This window comes from Stegostoma tigrinum, chromosome 13 (genome assembly GCF_030684315.1).
Source record: "Stegostoma tigrinum isolate sSteTig4 chromosome 13, sSteTig4.hap1, whole genome shotgun sequence".
Classification (NCBI taxonomy): domain Eukaryota; kingdom Metazoa; phylum Chordata; class Chondrichthyes; order Orectolobiformes; family Stegostomatidae; genus Stegostoma; species Stegostoma tigrinum.
Genome location: NC_081366.1, coordinates 56,792,323 through 56,807,636, shown reverse-complemented (window position 1 = coordinate 56,807,636; position 15,314 = coordinate 56,792,323). Strand labels below are relative to the sequence as shown.

The following is a 15,314-nucleotide window of genomic DNA, read 5'->3' as shown; positions in this document are numbered from 1 at the left end:
AGCCCACAATGTTGTGCCGACCATTGATCCTCATGTATGCACCCTCAAATTTCTGTGACCATATACATGTCCAGCAGTCTCTTAAATGACCCCAATGACCTTGCTTCCACAACTGCTGCTGGCAACGCATTCCATGCTCTCACAACTCTCTGCGTAAAGAACCTGCCTCTGACATCCCCTCTATACTTTCCACCAACCAGCTTAAAACTATGACCCCTCGTGCTAGCCATTTCTGCCCTGGGAAATAGTCTCTGGCTATCAACTCTATCTATGCCTCTCATGGGCTAAAATAAACTCTTAAGTTCTTCTGCCTTACCTGTCATACTCCTGTTGAAATAATAGAGTCCCACCATGTTCAGGAGCTTGGTCCGGTCTGTTCTTCTGCTTTGTCTTACTGGCCTTAGTCTCTAACTCCTCCTGATGTGGAGATGCCAGTGTTGGACTTGTATGGACAAGGTCAGAAATCACACAACACCAGATTATAGTCCAACAGGTTTATTTGAAAACATACACTTTTGGAGTCTGACTCCTACTTCAGGTGTTAGTGAAAGAGGTAGTATCAGACACAGAATTTATAAGTAAAACATGAAAGGGTCATACCATTGGTGAGAATGCATTAAGCAAACCTAAGGTGGTATTAAATCTTTAATCAGTTAGAAGGTGTATGTGTGAGTGAGGGAGTGGGTTTGTGTGTGTATGCGTTTGTGTGAGTACGTAGTGTAGTGGGGTCACCTGTAGTGCAACATGAACTCAAGATCTCAGTTCAGGCCATCCTTACGGGTACCAGACTTGGCCATCAGCCTCTGCTCGTTGACTCTGCGTTGTTGTGTATCCCATAGTATGTCTTGGAGGGCATTTACCTGAAGATCTGAGGCCAAATGTCCTTGATGGCTGAAGTGTCCCCCCACTGGAGGGTACATTCCTGTCTGGCGATTGTTGTGCAGTATCCATTCATTCATTGTCATAATGTCTGCATGGTTTTGCTAAAGTACCATGCCTTGAGGCATCTTTACCTGCAGCATGTGAGATAGACATAGTTGGCTGAGTCACATGAGTATCTGTCGTGCACGTGGAACGTGGTGTTCCCACGTGTGATGGCAGTTTCCATGTCAAAGATTTGAAATGTCTTGCAGAGGTTATCATGATAGGGTTGCATAGTATTATGGTTGATGTAATCCTGGAGACTGGGTAGTTTGCTACGAACAATGGTTTGTTTAAAGTTTGGCGGTTGCTCGAAGGCGAGCAGTGGAGGCACGAGGAAGATCTTGGCGAGGTGCTCATCATCATCAATAATATGTTGAAGGCTACAAAAAACATGGCGTAGCTTCTCTGCTTCTGGGAAGTACTCGATAATGAAGGGCACCCAATCGGACGTATCCTGTGTCTGTCTTCTGAGGACGTCAATACGGTTTTCCCGTATGTTGGAACTGGCAACTGATGAGTTGAGCATCGTATCCTGTTCCTATGACAAGGTTCATCAACACCTTCATGTGTGTGTCTCATTCCTCCTCAACCATATGAATAGGGCTTCTCCATAGGGGATGGCTGTTTTAATATATTTTGGGTGGAAGCTAGAGAAGTGCAGCCTCATGAGGTTATCCATAGGTTTGCATAGAGTACTGAGATGTCCATCCTTGATGGTGATGCATGTGTCCAAGAATGAGACTGATTCTGAAGAGTAGTCCATGAGAAGTCTGAATGTGAGCTGAAACTTGTTGATATTGCTATGTATTTGTTTCAGTAATTTCTTGCCATGAGTCCAAATAAAGAAAATGTCATCAATGTATCTCATGTGTAGCATTGGTCGGAGGTTCTGTGCAGCAAAGAGGTCTTGTTTGAACCTGTGCATGAAAATGTTGGCATATTGGGGAGAAAATCTGGTCCCCAGGGCTGTTCCATGTGTCTGGATGAAAAACTGGTTGTTGAAGGAGAAGATGTTGTGGTCGAGGATGAAGCAGATGAGTTGTTAGATGGCATCTGGAAATTGGCAATTGTTGGTATTGAGTATTGAGGCTGTTGCGGCAATGCCATCATCATGAGCGATGCTGGTGTAGAGTGTCGAAATGTCCATTGTGACGAGGAACGTTTCCAGTTCGACTGGTCCATGGGTGTTAAGTTTCTGTATGAAATCTGTAGTGTCACGACAGCAGCTGGGAGTTCCCTGTACAATGGGATTTAAGATGCCCTTGACAGAGCAGAGATGTTCTCACACAGGATCCTATTACCTGATACGATGGGATGTCCAGGTGTGTTGGTTTTGTGTATCTTCTTCAAGCTGGATATCCTTGGAAGAAGATTTGCGGTATGGTTTTCAGTCATTCACAGATAGCAAGAACTGCGGATGCTGGAGTCAGAATCTCCATCTATTATTTACTCTTACCCTCCCGCCAACTCATACCTGCGTTAAAAAAATCCTTCTCCAGGCTACAATCAGTTCTGAAGAAGGGTCATTGGACTTGAAACGTTAATTCTGACTTATTATCATAGATGCTGGTAGATCTGCTAAGATTTTCTAACAACTTTTGTTTTTGTTTCTGTATGACTTCCAGACCTGCGGACTTCCTCCTGTACAAGTTGGCGGCAAGGCTGCAAGCAAGAGCTGAAATCAGACTTCGCCGACAGAGGGCGTGTGGAGGGTGAATTGTTTATGTCATGGTTTGTGGGAGCGGATGCGGAATACTAAACGTGCATGCTTCTTACTGCACAAATCGCTGCATGTGTAAAAACCAAAGGAACTGTAAATCGGGAACAAAAATACACATTACTGGAAAAGTTCAGCAGGTCTGGCTGCATCTGTCTTAACATTTCAGCTCTAGTGACCCTTCCTCAGAACTCTGCAATGTTTAGTGATAATGGGAACTGCAGATGCTGGAGAATCCAAGATAATAAAACGTGAGGCTGGATGAACACAGCAGGCCAAGCAGCATCTCAGGAGCACAAAAGCTGACGTTTCGGGCCTAGACCCTTCATCAGAGAGGGGGATGGGGAGAGGGAACTGGAATAAATAGGGAGAGAGGGGGTGGCGGACCGAAGATGGAGAAAAGAAGATAGGTGGAGAGGAGAGTATAAGTGGGGAGGTAGGGAGGGGATAGGTCAGTCCAGGGAAGACGGACAGGTCAAGCAGGTGGGTTCGTTCGGTTCTATCGACCCTATGAACTACAATCCCCGGCATCCCTCTAGGCAGCACCCATTCATTTCGATTGGATGGTGTGGCCGGAGGTTGTTGAGATCGTTTCCGCCGGACAGGTTCATGCGCAGTTATTGAGGAGAGGAGCAGGTGAGTGACGGGTTTAATGTGCCCGTTCTGGTTAGTTGGGGTTCAGTCATGGTTGTGAGCCTGGCTTGGAGGAGAAAAAGTGGTTGTTTCGTCGAGGAGGGAGGGGCATCAGGATTCGCAGCGTTGAAACGTGTTTTTTAGGCGACGGCTTTCCTCTCCGTGAGGAGACGAGTATCCCAAATCGCTGCCAATTTCTTCCAAAATCCCCAGAGCCCTTAACCAGCTTCCCAGCGGCAGGAGCCCAGTTTCTTCCCCGAGGGATGGGCAGCATCTACATATAGAGGACACACAAAAAAGTGGATCTTTCGAGTCGCATGTGACCCTGTCTTTCACCTGAAGAGTATTTCATGCTTTACATTTCAGCTTTCTGGCATCTATGGTTTTTTTTGTTTTTGCTTCTTTCTCTTTTTGGAAAAATTATCCAAAGACCCAGAAAGGAAGTGGACCAAATCTCAAATCTCCCAGATTTGGGGGTAGGTACAATGTCAGCTACCTATCCTGTTTTGTCTAATCAGCCTGTTCAGAGATGTTATTACACACCTCTGGAGCAGGCGGGCTTAAACCTAGACACCTTATAATGACTGCTTGACAGCTGTTTAATACAAATTAATTTACCTTCTAAACAACTTTTGAGACGGCCTTCAGGGCCATTAGTTTCTGATAGGTTTTGAATACTACAAAATTGAACAAGCAATAGATCTCTGAAAAGAATTATGTAACATTTTAGATCTGAAGGTGAATAGAATACTTATGAATTCATTGTACATTCTACATTTTAAAAATGCATTTCAGTATTTAAAGGTTGGACTAATCATTGAATTTTGAAGTTTGATTTTTGCTGTGTTAGAAGACATAGGATTAATATATTGGTGGGAGTTTTTGTATAGGGGCCAGGGAATTGCTGTTACCCTGAGGATCAGGCATGGGAAGAAAATGAGTAAACACTTCACCAATATTGCTGAAATTTGGTGGTTTAGTCTTTATTGCACGTGGATCCACAGTTGTTTACACCTGTAAATTTATATCCTGAAATGGAACCTAGGCCAACAGCAGAGCCTGTGTACTGTAGATTTTTGGCAGGGGTTTGTTTGATTCTAATTCCTCTTAGGCCTTAATGGATTTATTCTATGAGCTCTGAGGTGATTTTAAATTGAAAGGAGCAGCTTGCAAATCCATCAAGTGCATATTTCAACTTTTGATAAGCAATTTGTGGCTCCAGATATGTCTTTCTGTATGTTCTTTCTTGCTGTATGCAATCAGGGCAATATTTTCTTCAAATATTATATCCTGGATTAAATTTTCAACGAACTTCCTTGGTTTTAAACCTTTGTCAGTGCTGATCTCTGAATAAACCATAAGCAGACATACTTTGAAGTAACACATTTTAAGTTTATGAAAGACTATAACATTATCAGTAGTTACATGGTAATACAGCATACATTGAATTTCTGTATCAGCAGTACTGGGTTTGTAGGCTATACAGTCCAGTGATTGATCAAATCAGACTGTGTCTGACTGTTTAAAATGGCCAGAGACCAGACTTGTCAGCCAGACCATGCTTATAAAATCCAGGACAGCGCTTTCAGATGTGATTCTGACATTGGACAGAATTTGTTGAACAGTCCAAGTATGCTGGAGATAATGGGAACTGCAGATGCTGGAGAATCCAAGATAATAAAGTGTGAGAGCTCTCTGATGAAGGGTCTAGGCCCGAAATGTCAGCTTTTGTGCTCCTGAGACGCTGCTTGGGCTGCTGTGTTCACCCAGCTTCACACTTTATTAATCCAAGTATGCTAATGGTTGCACTATAGATTTCAGATAATCAGCCAAGTTTGTAATTTGCTCATTTGTGCATGCTGGAAGCAAAATGCATTTTCATGTAGAGACCTGTTTTCTGCAAGCAACAAATATTTTCAAATATTGAAAATTATTTGATTCAACAGAGGCTTGGGGATCCTCTAGTTGCCTACTACTTTGTCTGTGTTAGTGCTTCAGCCAATAAATCAACTTACCAACCAATCAGACCACTCTTTTTTTTATGAACTGTTAATATTTAAACAGTTTAAAGTTTGGCATTCTTGCATTTGTGCTGATGAATGCAAGAGAGAAAGTTTTGCCAAAATGTATCTCTTTTCAGCAATATTCGATTTGATGAATCTTGATGGAAATCTTGTATAAAAGCTCCACTCACTATGATCCTTAAGAGTATACAGGCAAAATGATCCCTGGTAATACGTTCCCTTTTTTAAAAGGAATATTATGAAAAACTGAATTTACCCAATTTTACTTGCATTATTTGCAAAATAATATGAAGGACTTTGCAGATTTAACCCTAACCCTATACTTTACAGCGGAAGGATAGCAATTTCATTTATATAGTGCTTTTTGCATCCTTGGACTTCTACAAAGTGTTTCATAGTTAATGAAGAGCTTTAGAAGTGTTGCTATTGTTATAATATGTAAAAATGTGAAAGACACTTGTTTTTATCAAAGTTTGTCAAACAAAAGACTCTCATTCCTGACTATTTTTGCAACTCTGTCTAATTGTTTACCAGTAATCAGTGATTAGATTTAAACATACAAGATGATCTAGTGGCTGAGACCAAAGGCCAGTATTAATAAAAGGGAGTCTACCACAATGTGAGAATACAATGATATCCTTGGGATTGCATTGAGACAGAATCCATATGGAGAAACTTAAATGCTTTTGGTACAGTTCTTTTGTGTACATTCTAAATAACCAATTGGGAAGCGTTGGAGAGTTAAGATCTCTAAACAGTTTGAGAGGTATTTAAAACACATTTGGCTAGGCATATAAATGGGAAGTGTTAGGAGGGATACGGGCTAAGTGCAGGCAGGTGGGACTATTTTAGTTTGGGATTGTGGTCGACCTGGACTGGTTGGACTGAAGGGTCTGTTTCCATGCTTTATGACTGTGTAAGAGTGAGAGAAATGATTAATTTTTCAAGATGATGATCAAGTGATAAATGTTAGTCAGGTAGTGCTTCCCTGTTCTTTGAATAGTCCCTTGTGACTGTGCATTCTTATATAAAAATGCAGTCAGGATCACTGTTTAACATCTAAGCTGAAAGAATGCAACACAGCCGAGTTTGATGTCTCTATGTACTTTTCTCAAATCTGTTTGACTACTAATGAAAAGTATTTCTCCCTGTCTTTTTTCAACATTGGAAGGGAGAGCTGTGATGAGAACAGATAGTTTAAAATGTGCAGGAGTTCATAGCTTTAAAATTAAAATGTATGAGGACCATTTGTAAAAAGATTTCTATTAATGTAGTTCATTTTGGATTATGGCACCATTCAAAGTCAGCTCCTCATCAAGCAAAGTAAGTTTGAGTATGACTCCACTGAAACATCTTCCATGCTGTGTATTTATATGGTTCTATCTCTACACAGTTAACTATACATCATAATTACCTCAGTTGTGATATGCTCTTGTTTTCTTTTTGATTCAATGAATCAGAACAGAAAATGGATCGGGAATCAGAGGACACCAAACTTTCTGAGAAATTGGGCACTGCTTTAAAAGTTTCAGATGGTGAGGGAGAGACACAGAAACCATCGTCAGGGCATCTAAGTTGTGAGTCAACTTCACACAGGCTAACACCTATGGAGCATGAAATATTAGGAGCCATTGGTAATGCTGAGAAGCAACGATCTGCTCACGTTGATGACGAAGAGATAACAGAAGAGCGCTTCTTTGAATGTACAGAATCACTGGAGACTGATAGTTTTGTGGACACAGAAGATGCTGTGACACATTTAGAGCTGGAGGATGATTCTGAAATAAAAGAAACCAAAAAGTTTGAGTTAGATGAAGAATATTTAAGAGAACTGGAAAAAGAAATGCCTGAAGAAGAAAAGAAGGTAATACATGTGAATTGAGTTCATCAGAAAAATTGTTTTGAATTTCAAACTGGTCTCCAATTTTGTGAATATAAAGCACATTATTTTTATTTTATCATCTAATTTGCATTACGGTATTTCTGTGCTGATGTGGTTCAGGTTCTGAAATCCAGATATAAGTAAAGTTTTGTGTGTCATTTTCCTATACAGTTGCCAACAGTCCATAATTACAGCTGTATATCTCAATACATTATGCATTGGGCTGTGACAATAGCATGAAATTTGATGTCCGCATTGGTAGTAGGTGCAGACCTCAAGGAAAAGTGACTCTCCACTTAATACTGCTGTCTCACAGCTCCATGGGACCTGTGTTTCGTTCAACCCTCAAGTATCTGTGTGGAGTTTGCATATTTTCCCTCTGTCTGCATGTGTTTCCTCCAGGTGTTCTAGTTTCCTCCCGCAGTCCAACGATGTGCAGGTTGGGTGGCTTGGCCCTGGGAAATACAGAGCTATGGGATCGGGTTGGGTCTGGTTGGGATTCTCTTCAAGGGTCAGTGAACTGGATGGGCCAAATGGCCTGTTTCTATATTATAGGAATTCTATTTGACAAGAGCCTCAGAGATCTAGTGAGCTTTATAATGAGATTGTAAAAATAGGACCAGAGGTAGACCATTTGGATCCTGGAGACTGCTCTACCATTCACCAAAGTAATGTCTGATTCATTAGTGTTTTGAATTCCGTATTCCCATCTACTTCTGTTAACTTTTGATTCCTCAGAGACAACCAGCACTTGGAGTTAACATTCTAGTGGTGACGTTTGCACATTTTACATCCTTCCTTAAATAAGGAAACTAAAACTGAACAAGAATTTGAGAAGTATCTGTGATTGCATTTGGGATGTCATTTTACCAATCCCATGCATAACTAAAGTATAACATCATTAATTTTATGTTCCATTTCTCCTATTGTAAAGCATAAAACATTTCTTTAGCTTTATTGTGTTTGTGGATTGTAGTGTTCTTCAATATGGATTCCTGGTGTGGACCTGTGATATTGTCATCACACCAGTCACATGAAATAATTCCCAAAAGTAACAACGAGGAAATAAACAGCACTAAAATCACATCACCTATTGCTTTAAAACCTCAGTTACATCTTTTTGAATAAAATGTAATATTTTAATGGAGTGAATAGTAGCAGTGTCAGAGGAGGAAAGGAAATTTGTTTCTACATAAGTGAATTCTCTGGATGCTGGCCTGGATGGAATGGGATGGTGTCATTTGTGGCAGTGCACTGAATATGGACTTTGTTTCCTGTCTTAATGTGTAATTGTGCTAAGTGTTAACCTTGTAGTCAGATTCCGAGCGACAGTAATTGAGAGCTCTGATAATTCAAAGGAGTAGAGGGTAGACAGTAGTGGAGTTGAGGCCACAAGTTAGCCATGATCTGATCAAATGGTGAAGCAGGGTGGAAGGACTGATTGGTCTATAAGTTATGTTAATAAAACCCTCTGAAAAATCTTGACCAGTCTGTCTGGCATCAGACTCATTTAATCCACAAGTGCACACAAACCCATTGTAAATATTCAGTCCCCTTTTCTAAAATTTTAGCAAAATTCCAGTGGCCTTACCTAATTTGAAATCCTGTATAATTTGCGTGGGAAAGCTGGCATTTCCAAAGTCCCAAGATTTCAGAAGGTATTAGGCTTCAGTCTTCCATCTGCACTTGTGTTCCAAACCTTCAGTTAAGCTGCAAATTATGGAATCTGTTCCCCACGTGCACAGTTCTGGAAGATCACAAAATATCCATAGCTACAAAATTTAAATTTACTTTTATGCATTATATTTGTATTCAATACCTGTTAAACAATATCTGTTTAAGAGATTCTATATTTTAATGCCCCAATAATATCCTTTGCCAGTGATGCATTTTGTTTCAAATATTCCTTCTTCAAAGCCATAAATGGTGGAATCATCCAATTCAAGTGCTCCATAAATTGATTCTAGTGCATCCTTTTGCTTCTGAAGGAATCCGAGATTGCCAGACTGCATTTTTAAATGTTGGCACTGATGTGATTAACATTGGAGTAATTTACGATCTGTTATTTGCAGGGCATCCAGTTGATAATGCCATTTCTTTTTATTGTGAATATTTATTTCTTTCTTATTCACCTATTTTGTGCTTCCTATTCCAGCAAAAAAAAGCCTATCTTGAAATCCATGTACTTGACTGATCCATTTCATAGCATTGCCTGTATCATTCAGTTTCTACTTACTATAGTTCACTCCTGCATCAAGCATCCTCGTTATTCTCACCTGTTTTGCATTTGGAGTTATTTATCTTTTTCTTTTCTCAGCTTGCCTCTTCCCATTCTTCTTTTCTCAGCTTGCCTCTTCCCATTGATCAAAGAATTGTGCATAATCTCCATTTCTCTTGCTGTTAAATTATATTAGAACCATGCTTTCCCAACAATGGGTGAAGAGTCAAATCAAATATGAAGGAAAACCAAAAAACACTTGAAACATGCAATAGATTAATATGCTCCTGTAAAGGGAAGATATGGTTAGCATTTTAGTATAATTCACAACTGGAGAATAAAATGTAGAAATGTTCCAATAGAATTGGTAAGAAGAGAGAGCAAGGGAGTGCTAGAAAAAGTACTGCTGTTTTCAATTGGGATGTGGTACAGATTAGTTTAGCTAACAAGTTAAACCATTCTCATATGGAATTCAAGTTATAATGATGTAAAACTGAATTTACAAATAGCAAAGACCAAGAGGCATACCCTTTGAAAGATAAATAGTGAACATTTGCATAGGGAAGAGAACGATTGCTGCAGTAGGAGGTGTGGAATTAAAATTAAAGTGCTACAAAATAGAATATATTCAGTAACTTTCAATAAGAGTACTTTAACGTAAGACCTACCAAAGCACTTAATGGGCATTATACATCTGAATATTACCTTGTGCCACATTTGGCAATATCGAGGCAGATGACTAAATGCTTGGTAAGGCTTAGGTTTAAATATGTGAGAGTGTGAAGTAGGAAAGTAAGAGAGGATTCTAGAGCTTAGGGTTCAGGCAAGTGAAGACATGGCTGTCAGAGGTGATGCATTTAACTAAGCCCAAAATTAGAGCAATGCGGATATCTCAGACAGTTGTAGAGCTGGAGGAGATTAATATTATAGAGAAGTGAGATTAATGAGAGGTGTGGAAAGAATTGTAATTTTGGAATTGAAGTGTTGCTTAAGTGAAAACTAATGTAGGTTAGTTGAGTGATTGGATGGAGTGATAGGTGAGCATGCTGTAGGTGGAGGTGTGGGTACTGGAAGTTTGGATGACCTCAGGTTAGTGCGGGGTAAAATGTGGAGGTATTTGGAATAATCAAGTCTAGAGACAACAAGGCATGGATGAGGGTTTTGTGTTATCAGGTAGTGGTGGAATTGAGCAATGATACAGTTAGAAATAGGCGGTCTCTAGTAATGGTGTAGAACTGTATTCGCTTATCTTGATTAGGTGTAGCAAAGATCATTGGTTTATGTATGTAAGTTTGCTAGCTGAGCTGGAAGGTTCATTTTCAGACGTTTCATCACCATTCTAGGTAACATCATCAGTGAGCTCCAATGAAGTGCTGGTGTTATGTCCCGCTTTCTATTTGTGTTTAGGTTTCCTTGGGTTGGTGATGTCATTTCCTGTGGTGATGTCATTTCCTGCTCTTTTTCTCAGAGGGTGGTAGATTGATTTGGAGCCCATCTACCACCCTCTGAGAAAAAGAACAGGAAATGACATCACCAACCCAAGGAAACCTAAACACAAATAGAAAGCGGGACATAACACCAGCGCTTCACTGGAGCTCACTGATGTTACCTAGAATGGTGATGAAATGTCTGAAAACGAACCTTCCAGCTCAGCGAGCAAACTTGCATCAACCCGAGCTACAAATCTTCTCAAAACTCGCTATCAGTGGTTATTAAAGTCATGTTTAGACCGGAAGATTTCGGGTTCAGCTGCATCAAAATAGCCCAATGAAACGAAATCTATATCCTATATGGAGGAATCATACCAAAATTTTATTTTTCTTCTGCTTTTTAAAGTTCAGTAAAACCTTTAAAAATTTGAATGTATTAGGTTGAGAAAACAAAACAACAGGTGTTTTGGAAATATATTGCTGTTCCTTCTGTGTTATTTGGGAAGATCCTTAAATTCTCTCCGTCTTGGCATTGTGGGTATACTTGTAGCATGTGGACTGCAGCATTTCTGGAAGGCAGTTCACCAGCATCTTGAGGGCGCCAAGGGATGGGCAGTAAATGCTGCCCAAGCCAGTGATGGCCACGTCGCATGAATTTTTTTTTTTAAAGTTGAAGTATACGAAATTTGGAATCTCTAGCCCACTATTTTGAAGACTAATAAATGAACTGCTCCCAGATGATTGCTGTTGGGCTAAATGTACAATATTTGTCCATGAGTCAAAGAATTCTAAAACTTAGCACTTTGTGTTGTTTAATGTAAGGCTGCTGGTTTTGGAGGATAGAGTGAACTGAGAACATAGTCAATTTGATATACAGCACCTTATACAGATATTTTTAATCAACCTTAGAATTTGAACTCAGGTCTATGCAGAGTCCCCAGATGTAAGACCTTTTAGTTGTCAGTACGTTCTTGACAAATGTTCAGTGACAAAATTTAGAAGATGTCTAAGTTCTGGTATGTGAAGTAACTGAAGTCTGCAATGGGTTTTTTGTTTATACAACAGTGATTACCATGAACAAAATATATGATAAGACTAGAATTCAAAACCTTTAATCCTATAAGGATATTCAAAAATGTAGGTTGGTGGTGGTATAGGACCTGAAGGGGTGTGTGTGTGTAGAATTGAACACTTTTCATGTTACGGCATTGTGCTTGGAAATGCTGCACCGTATATTCATACCCTGGATTTTTAGACTCTCACCAACATTCTGTTTTGCAGCGAAGGCAAGAGGCGAGTCTAACATTGAAAGAAGTAGGAAATGGCCAGTTTAAAAAAGGAGGTAAGTTTGTTTTCTGGCATGTTTTAGTCTCAAGTATATTTAGGTTAAACAACTATAATGGTCATTTAACTCAACATGGCCATGATTCAGAGAAATTGAAAATAGTTTCATTCACTAATGTTTATCAATTTAGCCGTGTTACCTGTTAGTCTATTGATATTGCGACTGAAGGGGTTGTTGAGAGTAAAAATCAATATTTCCCTGATTGGTAGCTGAAACAGAATACACTTTTCCCAAACGTTTTCTCTCTGCTGTTCCCAAGTGCTTTCTTTGTCCCTGCGTTTGCTCTTGATAGCAATGTTTACATCTAGTACTCGAGCAGTAAGTCATTTGGCCTTCCAAGCTGTTCTATGATTCACTGAGTTCATGGCTAATCTGGTTATGGACTCAACCCCACTTTACTATCTGATCCTACATAACCTTTGCCTTGTCTCCATCAAAAATTAAATGCCTTTAGTGACCCAGCCTCCACTGCCTTCTGGAGAAGAGAATTCTGCATACTAAAAACTCTCTGGGACAATCTCTAGACCCTCTCTGATGAAGGGTCTAGGCCCGAAACGTCAGCTTTTGTGCTCCTGAGATGCTGCTTGGCCTGCTGTGTTCATCCAGCCTCACATTTTATTATCTTGGAATTCTCCAGCATCTGCAGTTCCCATTATCTCTGGGACAATACCTGTTGTTCTTAAATTGCATCCCTAAGTTTTAGTCTCCTTGGCAAGAGAAAATAACCTCTTGGTATCCACCATTCAAAAGTTTTTCAGGATCTTGTATGTTTTAAATTACCTCTCATTCTTCTAACTCCAGTGGATGTAGGCCCAACTATTTCTACTTACCTTCATAAGGTAAGCGTTCATTCCAGGAATAAATTGAGTGAATTTTCTCTGCTTTATTGAACTGATTTCAATGCAGTCATATCCTATTTTTTTCAAATAAGGAGACCAAAACAGTACAGAGTACCCCAGCTGATTTTTCACCATGGTTTTGAGCAGGAGCAGCAGCAGCAAATCTTCTCTAATTTTTTTTTGCTCCATTTTACTTTGTTATGCCTATTGGGGTAGTGCACTGATATAACACTGCAATGCATAAAGTTGTGCAAAAGTTAAAAATTTAATCAAAGTGTGAAAAGTTCCCAATTTACTGTTTGGGTAAAACCAGCTTAATGGAAAATATGGACCAGATTTCTGTAATTAACAGAAACAGCTAATTATTGCAAATAAATATGTTCCAATCACAGGTAAACAACTATGAACTGTTGACATCGAATTATACTTGTTAAAACTCTAACTACAGAATCCCTACAATGTGGAAGTAGGTTATTAGGCCCATCAAGTCCATACCGACCCTCTGAAGAGCGTCACACCCAGACCAAATCCCTATCCAGTACTCGTAACCCTGCATATCCCATGGCTAATCAACCTAACCTGCATGTCCCTGGATGCTATGGGCGATTTCCCATGGCCAATTCACCTAAGCTGCACATCTTTGGACTCATGGAAGGAAATCAAAGTACCTGGAGGAAGCCCATGCAAACACAGGCAGAATGTGCAAATTTCACACAGATGTCTCCTGAGGGTTGAATTGAACCCAGGTCCCTGATGCTGTGAGGCAGCAGTGCTAACCACCTAGCTGCGTGATCAACTTCTGCCGCCACCTTACACATGAAGAGATAGAAACACAAGCAAAAACATTGATGTTATGGTGGACTGAACAGGATACTGAAGAAACAGTTTTAAAAACTCCAACCCTCAGGATTTTAAGTAATGTTCAGTTTGTTTCCCAAGTTCTTTAAGTCTCTAACTTTTTTCCCTATAGGTTCTCACTTCGTGGAGACAGTTATAAATCATAAATATGAATTGTAACGTTTCAGATTTAATGGTTAGAAACAATAGCTTACAGCAACTGGTGGGAGAAAATGAACCTGTTTTCTTCAGGCTTTAGATATTTTACTGGGGGGAGAGAAATAGAACACCATCTGCCCTTTAAACAGATGAGAGACTTCTGCCAGTATTGTTCACATCTACAACCTGTTAAGCCAGCCAGGAGCTAATCAGATAATTGTTGTCAGGCAGATGGTCTTTGGTGCTCATAACTGGTCGCTACTCCACAGACCAACCAGCAACCTGTTTCTGTGAAATCTAGTGTACTCCCAAGAGCCAAGCCATGTACAAGCATCTTTCCCCCATTGCTTGAACAAAGCAACAATGTAAACACAACACACAGTTTCAATAGCTAACTTTTTAAAAGTACAGTAGTTCTTTCCTCGGGTTTTCATTCTAAAACCGTCCTTTTACCAATTCAGTTCAGACAAAGTATCTACAACTTATAGATATTAAAACAGCACCTCATAAATACTGCTAACGTTGAGACTGCATTCAATTGTGTACAGTCACTAATGACTTTCAGTTGAGTTTCAAGCTCAATATTTTTGTCACTGCCAAGATTTCTACCTCTGGCAGTGCTCCATTCTATCTTTACATGATCCTCGTTCACACTGTCGCTGGAAAGTCTCAACCACAGCATCATTGCCTCGGAATTCAATTATTTCAATGTCTCTTTGCCTTCTAATACTCCCCTTCTTAAATTGCAGCTTACAAACCATTTATGTTCTTGGTGGAATCTTGACAACCTTATTTGGCTCTCTGTGTACTGGTATGGGAAGGTTAGAATGACTGCTGTTGATTGAAAATTGTCATTGCCTGATTCTTGCATTCCATACATGTTACACAGCATGTACAAGTCCAAGCCTGAATGTTCAGATCTTGCTACGTGCAGTCACAGATGTGAAGATTTACAAGTGGAATCAACAAACATCCACTTCTGACTTTATGAAGAAGAGATTACTGGTGGAGCAGCTGAATGTGGATGTGTCTTAGTCATGATCCTGAGAAATCACGTAGAGGTGTCCTCTGGCTGAGAGGATCAATAAGGGAGCTACCATTTTCCCTTTTGCAAACTATCATTCTAACCAATAGAAAGTTTTCCACAATGCACATGGCATTGAATTTTGCTAGGTTTTTTGACGTCACATTCAAATCCTGTCAACAGCAGTCATTCTAACCTTCACTTACTAGTTCAAAGAGAGCCAAATAAGGTTTTGTAGTATCATCGAAATCTCTACCATCAGTACCAGGGCGGAGACCATCG

At 39.9% G+C, this 15,314-nt stretch overlaps 1 protein-coding gene across 3 annotated transcripts in view; it reads left to right on the top strand.

Annotated features, from left to right (window-relative positions):
• The first annotated feature begins 2,671 nt into the window (after positions 1-2,671).
• ttc1 (tetratricopeptide repeat domain 1) overlaps positions 2,672-15,314 on the top strand; it is a 51,849-nt gene continuing 39,206 nt past the window's right edge. Inside the window, exons 1-3 of one of the 3 annotated variants that reach the window (XM_048543614.2) lie at positions 2,672-2,781; positions 6,759-7,162; positions 12,110-12,170. In XM_048543614.2, the coding sequence (XP_048399571.1) occupies positions 6,767-7,162; positions 12,110-12,170 (457 nt within the window). In that variant the 5' untranslated portion in view covers positions 2,672-2,781; positions 6,759-6,766. Of the gene's footprint in view, positions 2,782-3,171; positions 3,278-3,310; positions 3,751-6,758; positions 7,163-12,109; positions 12,171-15,314 lie in introns of those variants that run through there. The other 2 variants (XM_048543613.2, XM_048543612.2) reach the window with 2 other exon arrangements.